The sequence below is a fragment of the Castanea sativa genome, chromosome 10 (genome assembly GCF_040712315.1).
Source record: "Castanea sativa cultivar Marrone di Chiusa Pesio chromosome 10, ASM4071231v1".
Taxonomy (NCBI): domain Eukaryota; kingdom Viridiplantae; phylum Streptophyta; class Magnoliopsida; order Fagales; family Fagaceae; genus Castanea; species Castanea sativa.
Genome location: NC_134022.1, coordinates 37,297,090 through 37,312,624, shown reverse-complemented (window position 1 = coordinate 37,312,624; position 15,535 = coordinate 37,297,090). Strand labels below are relative to the sequence as shown.

General features: G+C 33.7%; 1 protein-coding gene across 1 annotated transcript; it reads right to left on the bottom strand.

Moving 5' to 3' along the window:
* Positions 1–291: 291 nt before the first annotated feature.
* LOC142613682 (amino acid permease 6-like) lies at positions 292–6,767 on the bottom strand. Its single transcript, XM_075786131.1, has 7 exons — positions 6,376–6,767; positions 5,802–6,035; positions 5,518–5,611; positions 5,160–5,374; positions 4,924–5,066; positions 1,226–1,453; positions 292–1,067 (listed from the first exon to the last, which is right to left on the bottom strand). Exons 1-7 carry the CDS (start codon positions 6,485–6,487, stop codon positions 645–647), a joined length of 1,449 nt encoding a protein of 482 aa, XP_075642246.1. The 5' UTR covers positions 6,488–6,767; the 3' UTR covers positions 292–644.
* Between the last annotated feature and the right edge of the window lie 8,768 nt (positions 6,768–15,535).

Genomic DNA, 15,535 nt, shown 5'->3' with positions numbered 1-15,535 from the left:
AGATTTGGTGGGTAGTTGTCAAAAAAAAAAGCAAAAGGTACCAAAGGTTTCAACTTTTTTTCCTTCATTTTTTTTTTCCCCATCGTGATACTTGAGTACTTTGAAAAGCAATTTGATATAGAACACTGAAAGAAAAATATTTCAAAATACCCGCTAATTTCTTATATATTACTGTGCTTGGAAATTGGAAAGTATGATCTGCTTTGTCAAGAGTTTTGTAATTTAATTGATGTTATACTCTTTATAATAAAGACATTCAAAGTTTAAATCTTTCTTTTCTCAACTATCAAATTTAAAATTTAAAAAAAGGTTAATTGTCTTATTGATTTCCTTGGTTCATCATACAGTCTTCTACCTTCATATAAGAGGGAGGATACATACACTAAATGCATGTAATAGCACCTCATGTGAGAAATGATATTGATGCTTTTGCTTTAAGATATGGTGGGTGGTTGCCAAAATAAAAGCAAAAGGTACCTAAGGCTTCAACTTGTTTTGCCTTTTTTTTTTTTTTCATGGTTATACAAATAGTACTTTGAAAAGAAGTTTGATATAGAACACTGAAAGAAAGATATTCCAGAAAACCTGATAATTCTTATATATTACAGATTGCTTGGAAATTGGAACCAGGTCTTGAACGTAGTTTATTGAGTTTTGAAGGGCTTATATGTTTTGACATCTTGGGCCAGGCCTTGAATAGATCCAGCAGCGGCAACAATTGAGACAACCAAGCAAGCCCAGCTCAATATCTTTAGCCAAGTCCAGGTGAAAGAAAACTTGGGCAATTTTGACTGTGCAATGTACATCTCAATGGGAAAGTACACAGTTAATGGCCAAAAAGATGCTGCCCCAAGCAGACCCACGAAGTCATTGAAGAATGGAAATATCATGGCTATCACTGCTGTGACTATAACGTATACTGTCCTCCACACCAGCCTGAAGGAGTTGATGTAATACACACCATAACATGGTATATTAAGAGCATGCTCTCTTGTGATGAACTTGTTTTCAGGCCAATGTCTAGCACACCACTTCTCTACAAACCCAAATATGGGCTGGCAGAAAACCTATTTGTGTGAAAATAATGTTAGAACTTCGCGAAACCAAATCAATACGTGCGTGATGTGATTGGTACATAATAAAAGTAGTGTCGCGACATTATTCAACACGGAATGATCAAACCAAATATAAGTATATATGGAGGAGGAAAAATGAGAATGTTTACCTGATAAGCACCAATTAGATGGATGGCAATGCAAACATTAGCCAAGTCGATGAGCCAAAATGGTTCATAGAATCCAAACCCAGTAAGGAAATTTCCTGGTGCATCATTTCCAAATGCTGCATAGCCAACGCACCCGCATAGAACATAGAACATAGTGGTGGTTGAGACGCCGACAAGACTTGCCCTCTTCATGACTTTGTTCTCTGCTGGGCTTGATTTCAGTGTGTCCTGGAGTTCATTTGGGTTTCAACTTTCAATAGTTAGTTCAAGGTGCAAAGTCAGCTTATTAGATCAAAATCCCAACTGTTATTTTTGATAAATAAAACACTAGCGTTATAGCTTTTTAATTTTTTATGATATAATAAATAAAAGATCCGGTTAATATGTGCCCTTAGAGTACACATTAAGTCATTTATACTTAGAAATATTTTTTCAAGAATTGAAAAAATATTGACAGTTTTTTTAATTTTTTTAAAAATATTTCTAAAAATGGATTGCTTAAATGACCTCATCAATCCCAATACTAATACTTCTCGCTCGATTAAAATCCAAGCACTAAGGCAAAGGCGATTTGGATTTAGTGAGCATCATAGCTTACAGCTAGAAGCAAAAGAGATTTCCTTTTCACCAACGGTAGCATGTGCACACAAAATAAAATCGTATCTGCATTTTTTATTGTTTGGAACAAGTTGAAACTTGAAAGGCACCACGGAAAACGATCCGATAAAAGTGACATCCTTGGCTTGAGACGTGACGAATCGTCTACTGTATAGAGCTGGACGTGACATTCGAATCTTTTATCTCCCAAATTTTCCAATTTAGGAGGTTTGAAAAAATGTGTCTAGGGGAAGAATTTTCGTCCCTCTTTTCTCTTCTTACAATAAACACAGTCTTTCCTATATTTTTGATTTTATTCTTCCCAACTTCTCCATCCCTCTCTAGTCTCTACCAAACCCAACTTTTGACAAACAGATAAAGCACTTCAAAAGGATGAAGATCAATGAAAAGAGTTCCATTTCTTTCTGAAAAAAGACCGTCAAATTCAATGGCCTATAATTTAGAATTTATGGTCCATCCAATTGAATGGTCCACCAGGAATCTTTTGCTCTTTGAAAATTATCAACTACGACAAGAAACTCGCCCCCACTAAAAACACCCTAATCTTTTCTTTGGAATATGTTCACACTTCACATGTATTGTGTAATGAACAAGGTACAAACTTGTTTTGTAACATGCTCTTGATTTCAATCTTAAAAAACGATTTTTTTTTTTCAAAACTGGCCCCCACTAAAAACACCCTAATCTTTTCTTTGGAATATGTTCACACTTCACATGTATTGTGTAATGAACAAGGTACAAACTTGTTTTGTAACAAGCTGTTGATTTCAATCATAAAAAACGATTTTTCTTTAATAATTTGATAAATAGGGAATTGAGAGAATTAGATACTGAGCAACGTTTGTTGATAACATAAAAGGTTCAGTTGAGCTACACTTTTCTTTCTTTTCTTTTTTTTTTTTTTTGCAAAACATAAACAATTTGGTAAATATATATGGCAAAATAGGTGAGGGATTGAGACATGGCTTCATTCTTACACGTTAGATTTCTAGCTTTTTGAGTCTACTCAGTGTAGTGACTGGTTCCAAAAAAAAGTTAGTCCGTTGTCCATATCATGAATAACGACAGTATAAGCAAGTGGACCAAATTAAAGTTCAGTGGGCAATTAACTAGCCCGCAAAATTCGATCAATATTGTTTTATCTTTATATTTACTTGGAGAATTGGTAACTATATAGCTATAACATATAACTGCACTAATAATGATAACAATGAAATGATGTTACATCAAAATAATGTATATTACACCATGTTTAGCAAAATGAAAGGAGAGGGGAAGAAGAATGGATGAAAGAGATGAGAAAAAACATCCATATCTTAATAGTGTTTGGTTAACCAATGAAAAAGTGTAAGGAAATGATTTATTTGACTATGACCGAATTTTTCTTATTAAAAAAAAAAACGATTTTCTCTTTCCTTCTCCCTCTTTTTCGGATTTTTATCCCAACTTGGGAAGAGGGGCGTAGGATTTGACTGGTTTGAGAGGAAAGGGAGATTATTCTATTCCCTGTTCTTTTCACTATTCCTAACTATTTAAATACAATAAAAACTTCTTTTTCCCACCTTTTTTACTTTTTAGTTTTTACTTATTCCCTTTCTATTCTTTCCCTCGTAGGCGTAGCTTCAACCAAACAAAAGTGTGATATTACTTTTCTTTTTCTTTTTTTGGAACAATCAGCATTTAAAAAAGAAGAAGAGATAGTTATAATATATAGCAAATCTCACGGTTGAAATTATTTCTTCCTTAAATCCTCAAATATTTGTGTATGGCAAAATGTTAATTTAACTACAAGACTCTTAACTAGTTAATTAGTATCTTGACTAATTATTTAGCAGTGTTATTGTTATTATTATTAATATTAATTTATTATTACTACTATATATATATATACTATTATAACAATAATTCCTTTTAGTAATAATTATAAGCAGTTTTTATCAAAAGAAAATGCAATATTCATAATATTTTCACAACAAATTTTATATAATAAATTATGATGAGTTGTTAATTGTGGAGTAAATAGAAAAGTAATTTCAATGATAAGTTTAAATTTGAATCAATAACAATTAATCACATTTAATTTGTTGTGAAAATATAATGACGTAACACCTCTTTTTATTATGATGACACCTGGCAAAGTAAGCTTGATGTGTAATTTGACATGCATGCCGACACGTAATGAGGCACGCGTTTCAACTTCCAAGCATGTACTTTATTAATTTAGATTCTTTCTGTTCCAGACATCCGCCATGCATGCATGACCATCATGCCACATACGTACATCTTCATAATAATATCCTACTAATAATATAGCGGAAATTATTAAGCTTAAAGCCTATGTTAGTAAATTATTTTTAAAAAAAAATTTATGAAAAAATAAAAAAGTAATTGATTGTTTTGACAATTTTTTCAATTTTTCATAAATTTTTTTTCAAAATAAATGGTTAATATGTGTCATAAGGACACATATTAACCGGACCCTAATATAAATAACAATGAGTTATATTAATGAATGTCTTTAAGATAATTATTAATAAATTATAATAAAAAAGTTTTGACATCACTTTTAGAGAAATATAAAAAATTGTTAACGATGTTTATTATTTTATTATTTTTTCATATAAGATTAGTGTAAATACTAAATAGAACTAATTTTTTAACTTCAACTTGTCATTTTAGCAGTATTTTTATTCGTTTATCAATTTGTACAATTTTTTTTATTAGCTAAATCCCACAAAAACTTAATGAAGCGGTCATTTTCCAATATAATACTACCATGTATATACACATGCCCAAGTTTGACTCATAATTCAGGTTGTTTTTTTTTGGTAGCGTGTACAGATTTGTGTGAAACAGCTTTTAGCTAATACTAATATTATATACTATACTGGACAAGAGTCTTATTTTTCCGGTGGGAATATTGTTTGATTCTTCATATATATAATTTAGTGATATTTTATGTGATCTACTTTATAAGTAGAACCTGCTTTAAAACACCTTTCCTATCTTATGTGATCTACTTTATAAGTAGTAATTAAAAGCTGCTTTAATTTACATGAAGAAGAAGAGTAATCACTTGCCTGTATCTCTATGAGGACTGTGGAGTAGGCATAAGCGAAAGCTATGTCACCGATTGCTTGGAAGGTCCTCCAAACTTTCTCAGACCCTGTCACGTCAACCCCAACTTCGACACCCGTCAAGCCTGTCCGAACAGGTCCTCCACCTTCATTTTTTTAATCAAGGTAACCGACATAATTAGTCACTGTGACTGTGAGTAATTATGTTTTAAACTAATCGTTAAAATTTAATCACTCACCAGCAGCTTTTGCCACGGAGAGGCCGAGGCCTATGGAAGAATAAGCGAAAGACATTATAGCTGCAAGGATTGAGAGCCATGAGAGCTTGTCAAAGTTTGGTATTTGGCTGAGCACGATTTGGATGCAAGCAAAGATGATCATGAAAGGGTAGTTTGACGTGTTGCACTTCACATGGTGTCCATATTTGTGGAAACAGTTGGACCGCTTAACAGCACTGATTACGAAGCAGTAAAAAGGAGTAAGAAAATCTTTTACCACAAAGTGCAATCTATATGAACAGTAAAAAAAAACTCTGAAAAGTACGTCAAACAAACACTTACACTGATTCTCAAAAAAAAAAAAAAAAAAAACACTTACACCATGCTAATAGATGCAGTGATAGTGTAGCCGATAGTGACGCCAACAAGATTCCCATACTGAGCCAATCCACACAGCTGGACCTTCCTACCTCCTACCAGAACAAAAAGCCAATAGCCATTAATATTACTGGAAGCTATTTTGCATAGAGAAGAGACTTTCTTTCAATAAACAATGTGTTCTTGGAACTATTTCATGACTATTAAATTGTTAATTGCTTAGTCAGAAAAAAGATAAACGATGTTTGGTTGTATTTGGCTTGACTAGTGCAATTATTGTTATACCTAGATAAGCTCTGACAACATCCATGTAGGTGTAGTTTCTCTTTCCGGTGACAGGATCTGGAGCTCTGTAACAATCCGCAAGAAGAGTGGAAGTGAAATAGGTTATGAAAGAGAAGGCCATGAGAACCGCTGGTCCAGCCACCCAACCCAACTGTGCTATTGCCCAAGCCAAAGATAACACTCCCGACCCAATCACTGCGGTTATGATGTGGGCACTTGCAGTTAACCATGTCCCTTTATCAAAAACATATCAACCAAAAATATATCAGAACAACTATTAAACAAAAGAAAGAGAGCTACAGAGACAGAGACGGACAAATTGCTCTCGGTTGTTTTTTTGTTTGCAATTAAGGAAGAGAGTTCAGACTCAAACTCTTCTCTACTCTACAGAGTAATTGGACTCATCCAAGAGCTCTTGACACATGCTAAACCTTAATCAATGAGCTCTCAAGTAGCTTTTCTCTATGCATGGAAGAATATGCAGCACTAATGAGTTATACATGGCTCTTGATGAGAGCTTTAATTAAGCTACTTAACTACAAATGCTAAAATTATGTGTAAAAAAGTTCATTACCAGCTCTTTTCTCTCGGCCATCATCGTCAAGGTTCTTCCTAAAATCACCGTTGTCAAAAACTTCTGACCCATGTTCTATGAACATGCTGTTTTTCTGCATCTCCCTTGCCATCTCTAGCTAGCTAGTCTCTCTCTTTCTCTCTAGCTGAAAGCGTGTATGTGTTTCTCAGCTAGTTTGGCTTACAAATATAGAAAATATGAATGAATGAAAACCGAAGAGGAGGCGATATTTGAAAAGGAAAAAAGTGAGGTAATGATGTAGACTACTAGTAAAAGAAACCAAATGGCAGAGTTGTATTGACTAGAAGTCAATAAGAAACAAGTGTCAGTAACATGAACAAAAAAATAAAAAAGAGGGAGAGAGAGAACTGAGATTAAAAAAATGAAGGCGCGGTTTGGCAGTAATTGAGAGTTGTTGACTTAAGCTAATAGGCTAATTGGGAGTGGAATTATTGATAGAAATTTGGACCATCGATGGTGGTGGATTTTTGGTCTTTTCGAACCCTCAAAACGGTCCCCACTTTTGTGTTCTGAGTTTTGGTCCATCCATTTGGACATTTCTAGTGGTACACATTGATTGTGAAAATTGAAAGTTAGAGAGAAGTCCCCTGAATTGAGCTCTCTCACTCACTTTTTTTAATTGGTCGGTCCCTTTTTTGGTCTTGAGTGGCTATCAAAAACTCCACCACCCTATATATCTTGGGAAATTATTAGGTCTCAGGCGGCAGGCTCTCCCTCTCTGCATGCCCGTGTTACAAGTTACAAAGTGTGAGTCTCACTTCCACTCCCACCTACACGGCCACAAAGGGTCTCATCATCACCAACCCTTCTGTGGGGGAGGAGTCCACCCAATTACAAGCACAATAATTTGGCTTACATTTCTTTTTAATCAAAAAATCTTATTACACATCCCATAACCTCTGATACTTGGTATGGGTATCAAATCCAACCTCTGATACTTGGTATGGGTATCAAATCCAATGAGTTACGGAGAGAATTAGTGCTTATACTCTAATTTCAATTACATGTAATGTTGCAATATAATTTTTAAAATTTGAATCACCTTCGTGACAATTATCAAATGACAAAATATGTGTGTTCTAGTTATAGCTCATTTGGGGAAGTCTCTTGTCCTTAAATAAGAGATCTGAGATTTTATCTCAGCCTACATGAAAAATAATTAATATTTAAAACAAAATTAAACAAAAATTTCTTAATTTTTTTTTCATTCTCTTTTGTCTCCTTTATTTATTCTTCTTTAATTTATATTGTCTCCTAATATTAGGATTATAGACATGGGCATCTTGAAGTCACTCCTATGATGAATGAAGACAAAGTAGACTAAAATACTAAATGGATACATTTTAAACATTTAAAGGATCAAAATTGAACATTTAAAAATTGATAGACAAATATTAAACATGCCCCATATTTAAGGTACTGAAAATGAAACTTATCCATTTTTCTTCTAAACCATAAAATGTTTTCTAATCTTTCAAATATTGTCCATAATTAGTTGACCTTAGTATCTATTCTTAATTTAGTCAAGAGTTTATAACTCAATTGACATTTTTTTTTTTCAAAAGAAAACATTTAAGGTATCCTTTGTAACTTTTGAATTACAAAAAATCATATTTAATCAATTTTTTTAGAAAGAAACATAGTATTAAGTTTATCACTCAAATGATAAAAATTATATGTTGTATAATTAAGATCCTTAAGAGCATTAACATTTGGAAATGCAAAAATGTGTTTATTTTATATCTTCAAAATCTACTTTATACCATCTTGTTTTACAATTCACCCAACATCCTAGATTTTATTTTTACATACAACTCATTAAAATAATCTAAACTATACCAACAAATAATATAAAAAATTCAAATTTTCTCTCTTCTCTTCTATTTCTCTTTTCTCTCTACATTTTTGTCTCGCACTCTAGCAAACCCACACAACACCTTCCACCAAAACTCAGCCACACTCATATTTAATCATTGTTTAGAAATGATAATAATTATGTATGTTGTATAATTAAGATCCTTAATTCCCACTTTCTTCCTTCACTTTTAGTATGGTCATTCCCCCACGCCATTTTTTTTTTGGTAATAAAGTGCAAAAGCCAATTTGATGGAATCAGGACTCAAATATTGGTATTAATAAGTAACAACCGTCAAAGCAGATTTTCTTAGTTCATATTTCTGTATTTTTTACTAAACTAAAACAATTAAAAATGGATTGTATTACGTTATAAAAGATGGGTGATGCCGTGATGATTTAACCCTTTATTAAAAGGGAGAGATGCCACCTTAGCTACAAGTTTGGTGATATATCAACCTCTCGCTGAAGAATCATTAATATATGATAGCATCTTCTCTGCATATATATTAAGGGTAAAAGATTTTTCTGCCTCAGTTACGAATCTCATCAAATACTAAAGAAGTAGCACCGGATTTTCTACACTAGTCCCGTCTTTCTTTGTCGTTGTCACAATCACTATGCTTTTTTCTTTCATAAAAAAGATAAGAAAGAAAAACTATAGGTATGTTTTTTCAGAGAGTAAGTCTTCTTTGCTAGTATTTTTTTTCAATAAATAACTTGATTACGCGGCGAATGCAAGAAAAACACATACATCTCTATCAAATTAATCAAGAAAGACAGGTATACTTAAACATCATGTTACAAAATAGCAATAAATTCTAGGCCGCAAGAATACTTCTAAAAAAACATTCTTGTCCAAAGTCCAAACCCCACGAAACTGAGTCCAAATAACGTTGCAATAAATTTACATCCGGGGAATATGACAGCCTGAAATTGATATTGTAACCGCTAGATGTTAAGTTGTTAGCTATCTGCTTTGTTGACTCATTGTCAATCAGAAAATATTAATCTTCGAGAATGAGATTATGGTATAACTTTGGGCAGAATTATGTTACCTAGCATATTTGTCTTAGTGGGGTTGCCTTCGTTTTGTCACACCCAATTATTAATAAGAATAGCATTTGGCCAAAAAAGTCTATTTTTGAATCGAAGTAGGACTTTTCTTTCGTGTATCGTGGGAGTTGGTATGGTACCTCATGCTTGGCATAAGTCAAGCACCTCAATTTTGACTACAAATTCGAACGTTGCTTCATTTCTAGCAAGATTATCATTTTCTAGGGTTGTTAAAGTGCGCCAAGATTCTAAAACTCTACCAATTTAATTTAAAATTTAAAAAAAAAAGATTTGATTAGACCTATTGAACAAATATAATTTAAAGAATAAAGTTTGATTATAAACTTAGTTTTAATCAATGACTATAACTTCACTCAATGTTTTTTTATTAGATGGAAATTTGACAAAAAATTAAGAAAAAAAAAATTAAAACAATTGCTGGTTTTATTGATTTGTTTGTCTCTTTTGGTACAAGATGCCGAAATGAAAGGGAGACATTACTCATCCAAATTCCTACAAGTTCTTTTGAGAGAGTTTTTTTTTAAGCAAAGCATGAGATGCATGATTACAAGCAGTGCTGATATAATTTAGAATAACATCCTTGAATCTTGAGGCTGTCCATTTAATATCTTCTACCGACACCCGAAAATCAAAAGGCATGGCCTAGCTAAGCTTCTTTAATGTGGAGAATAATGTAGCACAATCACCTTCTACCATAATTTCGTACAAACCCAGATCAATAACAAATTGCAAGGATCGCAATTTCGCGGAAGCTCAAATTAGCTTGATCGATTGAAATTATTTTAGACTTTAGTAAGACCTCAAAACAAATAATATGAACAAAAACATTAATCTAAAAAGAAATAGACACAAAAGACCAAGAATTATATAATTTGGTAATAGCCTTCATCCATGGGCCAAAACCAACCACAATTTTATATATATATTTGGAATCTAATTGAATCTAAACTCTTCAATTTTTGCACTCAATAATTTACTTGCCATAAAAATTAAAAAATTAGATGGGGCATATGGTACAAAATTGAACTTCATTTAAAATTCAATTTAGAATCTAATTGAATTTAGACTTTTTGATTTTCGCACCCAATAATTCACTTGACACAAAAATTAAAAAATTAGATGAGACACATAGCACAATATTAGACATGATTTAGAATCTAATTGGATTTAGACTCTTCAGTTTTTACATCCAATAATTCACTTGCCACAAAAATTAAAAAATTAGATGGGACACATGGTACAAAATTGAACTTCAATTAAAATTTAATTTAGAATCTTTGATTTTTGCACCTAATAATTCATTTGACACTTAAATTTAAAATTAGATAAAACACGTGGCACAAAATTAGACTTCAATTTAGAATTTAATTTTATTTTCTCTCAGCTTCACCTATTATTATATATATAGATACATAGATCTGAGATAATACAAATTGGTATAGAGGCACTGTTATAAACCCAAATTCCAAATACATCTTAATAGCTCTCTCTCATAAATACAAACCAAAACCAATGAACCAAAGTTTCACAATCACAAATACCAATTGCCCACAAACTAAAGAGAAAGTCGCAAAGCAAATCAAAAAATTGCAACACACCTAGAGAGAGCTTCTATTGCACACTCCTATTACATCGCACTCATCAGTTTATATAAAGAAGAAAGTCGGCTATGAATCCAATCACATGTTAGATTTGAAAGCCAAGTAGAATTCTAAGACTGCAATAAAACCACAAAAGGACAAGTCGACCAAAACAGAGAATACTATTTCAATTTAAATTGAGCGAAAACAAGTGAACCAAAAAAATAAAATTCCCTTTCTCACATTTCAAGCCATATCTCTACAGCCTATGCCACCAATTGGTTCACATCACCAGCAGCAACAGCAAGCGTACATGAATTTTTCACAATAGCCCGCAATCATTTCTGATTCCTTATCTCGAATTAGGATGCCTATGCCACCAGACAAGTGAACACCGCAAAGCACCTCGCATAACCAAGGTAATTAAATGGACCCCGCCAGATGCTCCCTTTGTAACCCTTAACACTGATGGCAGTGCTTTAGGCATTCCATTCCAGGGTTGGCCTGGGATGGGGGTGTGCTTTGTAATTGGCTGGAAAATTTTTGATACAGAAGATTTTCATTAAATATTGGTTTCACCACGAATAATATTGCAGAACTTTGGGCACTAAGATGTGGTATTGGGATGGCTTGTCGATTAGGATATAAAATATATTGTATTAAACTCCAAATCGGTTATTAATTGGCTAACAAGTTGTGGTTCAGGGGCCTCGAATATTTCTGTGTTGATCTATGAATTGCCGGCAGTAACCTGTTCGAGCGTGACTGAATGAACCATCCATCCACATCATGTGTACCGTGAAGCCAATGGCTACGCTGATGTGCTAGCAATAAGGGGGAAATGAGCAATCGAGCCACGAGGAAGAATTTGACTTATGCCATTTTTGTTCTTCAGTATTATAAATGGGATTTAAAGAAACTGGGACTAATCAAGATTGTCCATTTACAACAATAAGAACTAAGAAGCACGTTGTTCATCTGGTACTTTTTTCAACATATAGAAATATTTGATGGTGCACACGGGCCCTTTGAAAAGCCTCACATGAAGCCTTGCAAATGAATATGGCAACTTAATTAACTTTCCGAATAATCTGTCAGAAGCCGTGACAGTATTAGGGGACTCTCCAGGTGTGCTCCTAATTCTATCACACCTCAACATATGATATGCACTTTTGCCAATAAATAGTTAAATACTCCATGTGTTGTCCCATTCCATACCCAATCACACATCCTCATTAACCCTTTTGCTTCTGTTGGAACAAACACCTCATTAGTTGTGCTTTCTGCTTGCTTGATCAGAGTTAATTTGTAAGCTATCTACACAGATTAAAAATAAAATATGGTGAGAGTGGATTGCCCTGTTGCAATCCCGACCAGGATTGATATAACCATTGGGTTCTCCACTTTATCAAACAGAGTATCTGATAGATGTAAAATGACTTCCACTCCCAAGATTGTAAGTTATTTTGTAATATAATATATAGCATTAGGGGCAGTTGAAGTTATGAGAGGAGACACTCATGAGATTAATTAATAGACTTGAAAAATGTGTCGTAAATTTAAAAGCCTCAAATTAATTTCACCAATCATATTATCGGATCATGGAGTCTTTGAGTGTCTTATGAATAATGAGTAGTGTTGGAGCATTTTAATATTATATTATTAAATTTGATTTATATTACAACATAAATATAAAGATGTGGGAGTTAATATATGTAAAATTGTGATTTACAATTATGTTTTATGTTGACTTTATTCCATAACAAAAAGTGTTGTAATTGCATTAATTTTATTCCTTGTATTTTGTGGGATTTTATTGTATTGAGTTTAATATTAAGTTGGTGAAAAATCGAGTATGAAATAAAGATCAGTGCAGTTTCGTGATTAGCTACCAGAAGCTCGCGAGTAAAGGTTTCTGCGAAAAGGGCACGTGAGAAGCACATGTTGAAAGTTGAAGAGCAAGTGCTAGGCTGCATTTCGCGAGTATTTCGCAAGATGGACCATCTCGCGAGATACCAGCTAAACTTTCTGCCTGGAGGATTTTAAGTGTGACTTTCTTACCCTTCACTCATACTATATATACCCTCATTACCCACAAAAGTAAATGAGACTATTTAGAGAGAAAACTCTAGATAGGTTTCTACAACACAGCACACCCACCTTTTAGAGAGAGAGCTACTCATCCTTATTGAGAAATCATTGTAGTCTCTTCTCCTTTCCTTTCCTTTCCCATTGTCATACCTTGTGAGGAGATTTGTACTCAAACACAACACACATCTATTTAGAGTATAGAGAGTGTTTTGGAGGTTGGGAAGCTTTAGGAATTTTTCAAAAGAAGTCGGTGAGGCTTGACAAATGCAATCGGGCGTATTGCAGGATCTAGAAAGCTAGTGAAGACAAGACTCCGAGAAGTCTGTTGGTAGCATGAGTTTGGAGGGCTTAAGTACATTGGGTAGACTAGACTTGGAGGGTCTTTTGTTATTTGTGTACTTCAACTTATTCACTAGTGGATCGATTTTGACTTGGAGGGTCGCAAAGAGATTTTTCGCCGAGTTTTTCGGTTTCTACTTCAATAACACGTCTTTGTGTTATCTTGTATTTGCATATCTCTTCCCTTACTCTTTAAGCTTTATTTTTATTTTTGCTTGCTTGCATATAGCTTAGATAGTAGATCTGGTGATTGCGCTTCATTTACTTTTGTTTCGCACTTAGATAAGTTAGAGTAAAAACAATTAATCCGTAATTTTAAAATTGGGGTCTAAACAAGCTCGTGTGTTTCACACAAATCCGAGCTTTCAATTGGTTTTGAGGTGGAATGACACAACTCACGGTTTGACAAATAATATCAGAGCTAAGGTCATGGGTTCAAGTCACGAGAGTATCATTGTGAAGGAGGGATTGTTGGGGGGCACAATTTGACTTCTTACGACCATTCTAAAAATAAGCCCGCGTGGTGTGATGTCAAATACCATAAAAGATTTGAGTGTGTCTTCGTCATCACCAATTAGTTTTTAGGTGGAATGACATAGCTCACAGTCCAATAATATGGAAGATGAGCAGTTAGTGAAAATGTTTAATTCCACGTTGAAAATGAGAGTGACTATTTTTTTCTTTTTAATTGTGGTGATTAATGAGTTAGTATAAATTGACTTAGAGGGGGAGGCGAAGGGAGGAGGTGTCATATACACTAAAAAAAATAGAGAGATTCTTGTTAAGGAATGGTGTTCTTTTTGGTGGAGTTTTGGGCTTAAACACTTTATGCACAATTTTTCTTTGTGTTATTTCCATTATTGTTGTGTTTACACCAAGTAAAATATTCCGACTAAAGCCAAAGGCCTTGTAGCTGAATCGACACCTTCTCATACACAAAGTGCTTGGGAGTCTAAAGGGAAATTAAGATTCGAACTGCGGGGTTAACAACATATTGTAATTATCTCTAAAAAAAAAATTATTCTGACTAAAGACTAAGACACTTTATTGCATAAAAAAAAAAAAAAAAAAAGTTATGAGATAACTTGGTCCAAAACAGTTATTTTAATCCCGTGATCATGGGATAAATATATTCCAAGAGTGGTTGAGATTAACCGATTAGTGGGATTAGGGTTAATGAGTTCGGAGGATTGGTGGGATAAGTACTACTATCATGTAGTTGTACCATGCTTGCATTATTGGCTCCTCTTCAATAGCAAGGGTTGGACATAAATTGGAGACAGTGATTGAGACACCTTATTTTAAGAGAGAAATGTAAGGCTGAAATAACTCATTAAAAAGAGTACTTTATAATAGGAAGAGATTGATGGTGGGCAAATAGCACAGTGATGACAAAGATTCAAAGAACCATAAATGATGAATACACACAAGGCCATGTTTCAGTCGATTGGAACAGCCCCATGAGTCATGTTCATGAAAACGAAATCAAACAAAGTTGGGAGGAACTTATCACCAACTGAACTGACTCTACAGAGTGAGAAAAGAGGGGAAGACAAAGTAAATGGGTCCATGGTTTTTTGATTCTGAATACTGAATAGTACGAACATTAATTTGAGGTCACCACAGCTCACGGGTCTACCTCGAGGCCCACTCTGTTACGTAGATGAGACAACTCCATTTTACTTTCTTTATACTTTGAAAACAACTCGTCTAACTTTTTTTTTTCTTTGCCATGATTTTTTACTTTTTTTTTTCTTCATATTTCTTCTTTCCAAGGGACCACGTATGTTCTTATCTGTCTATATTTCTGGATTTTAGTGGCGTTTTACTTTTGCATCTTCTTTATGGCATATCAAAAAAACAAAACATCTTCTTTATGTCATCCTATATATACCGTTCTAATCCATAGTGGACGTCGTTAAAGGAGGTCAACCTTGTAAGAGGATATTTTTTATGAACACCTTCTTTTTTTCTCTTTTTCTTTTTTGAGATAACTTTTATCAACAACTTGTAAGAGGATATATATGCATGGAGCATGATTGCTTCCATAAAATTGTTTCTCAAGCACAATGCGTTCTATAAATTGGATCATAATGTCTTTATTTGTTTGTGTGAGGACGAGGATCCCTAATCCAATTCAAATGGGTAGCCAAGATTATTTTCGAGGATATACCTCGGACCTCGGGGACGAGTATTAG

Excerpts from the sequence above, each read along its gene's own strand:
- LOC142613682 (XM_075786131.1), bottom strand. The coding sequence starts at position 6,487 with ATGGCAAGGGAGATGCAGAAAAACAGCATGTTCATAGAACATGGGTCA. Across the intron at positions 5,612-5,801 it reads TGTTGTCAGAGCTTATCTAG|GAGGTAGGAAGGTCCAGCTG; the intron begins GTATAACAATAA and ends TTGTTCTGGTAG. Across the intron at positions 5,375-5,517 it reads ACTGCATCTATTAGCATGGT|TGCTGTTAAGCGGTCCAACT; the intron begins GTAAGTGTTTTT and ends CTTCGTAATCAG.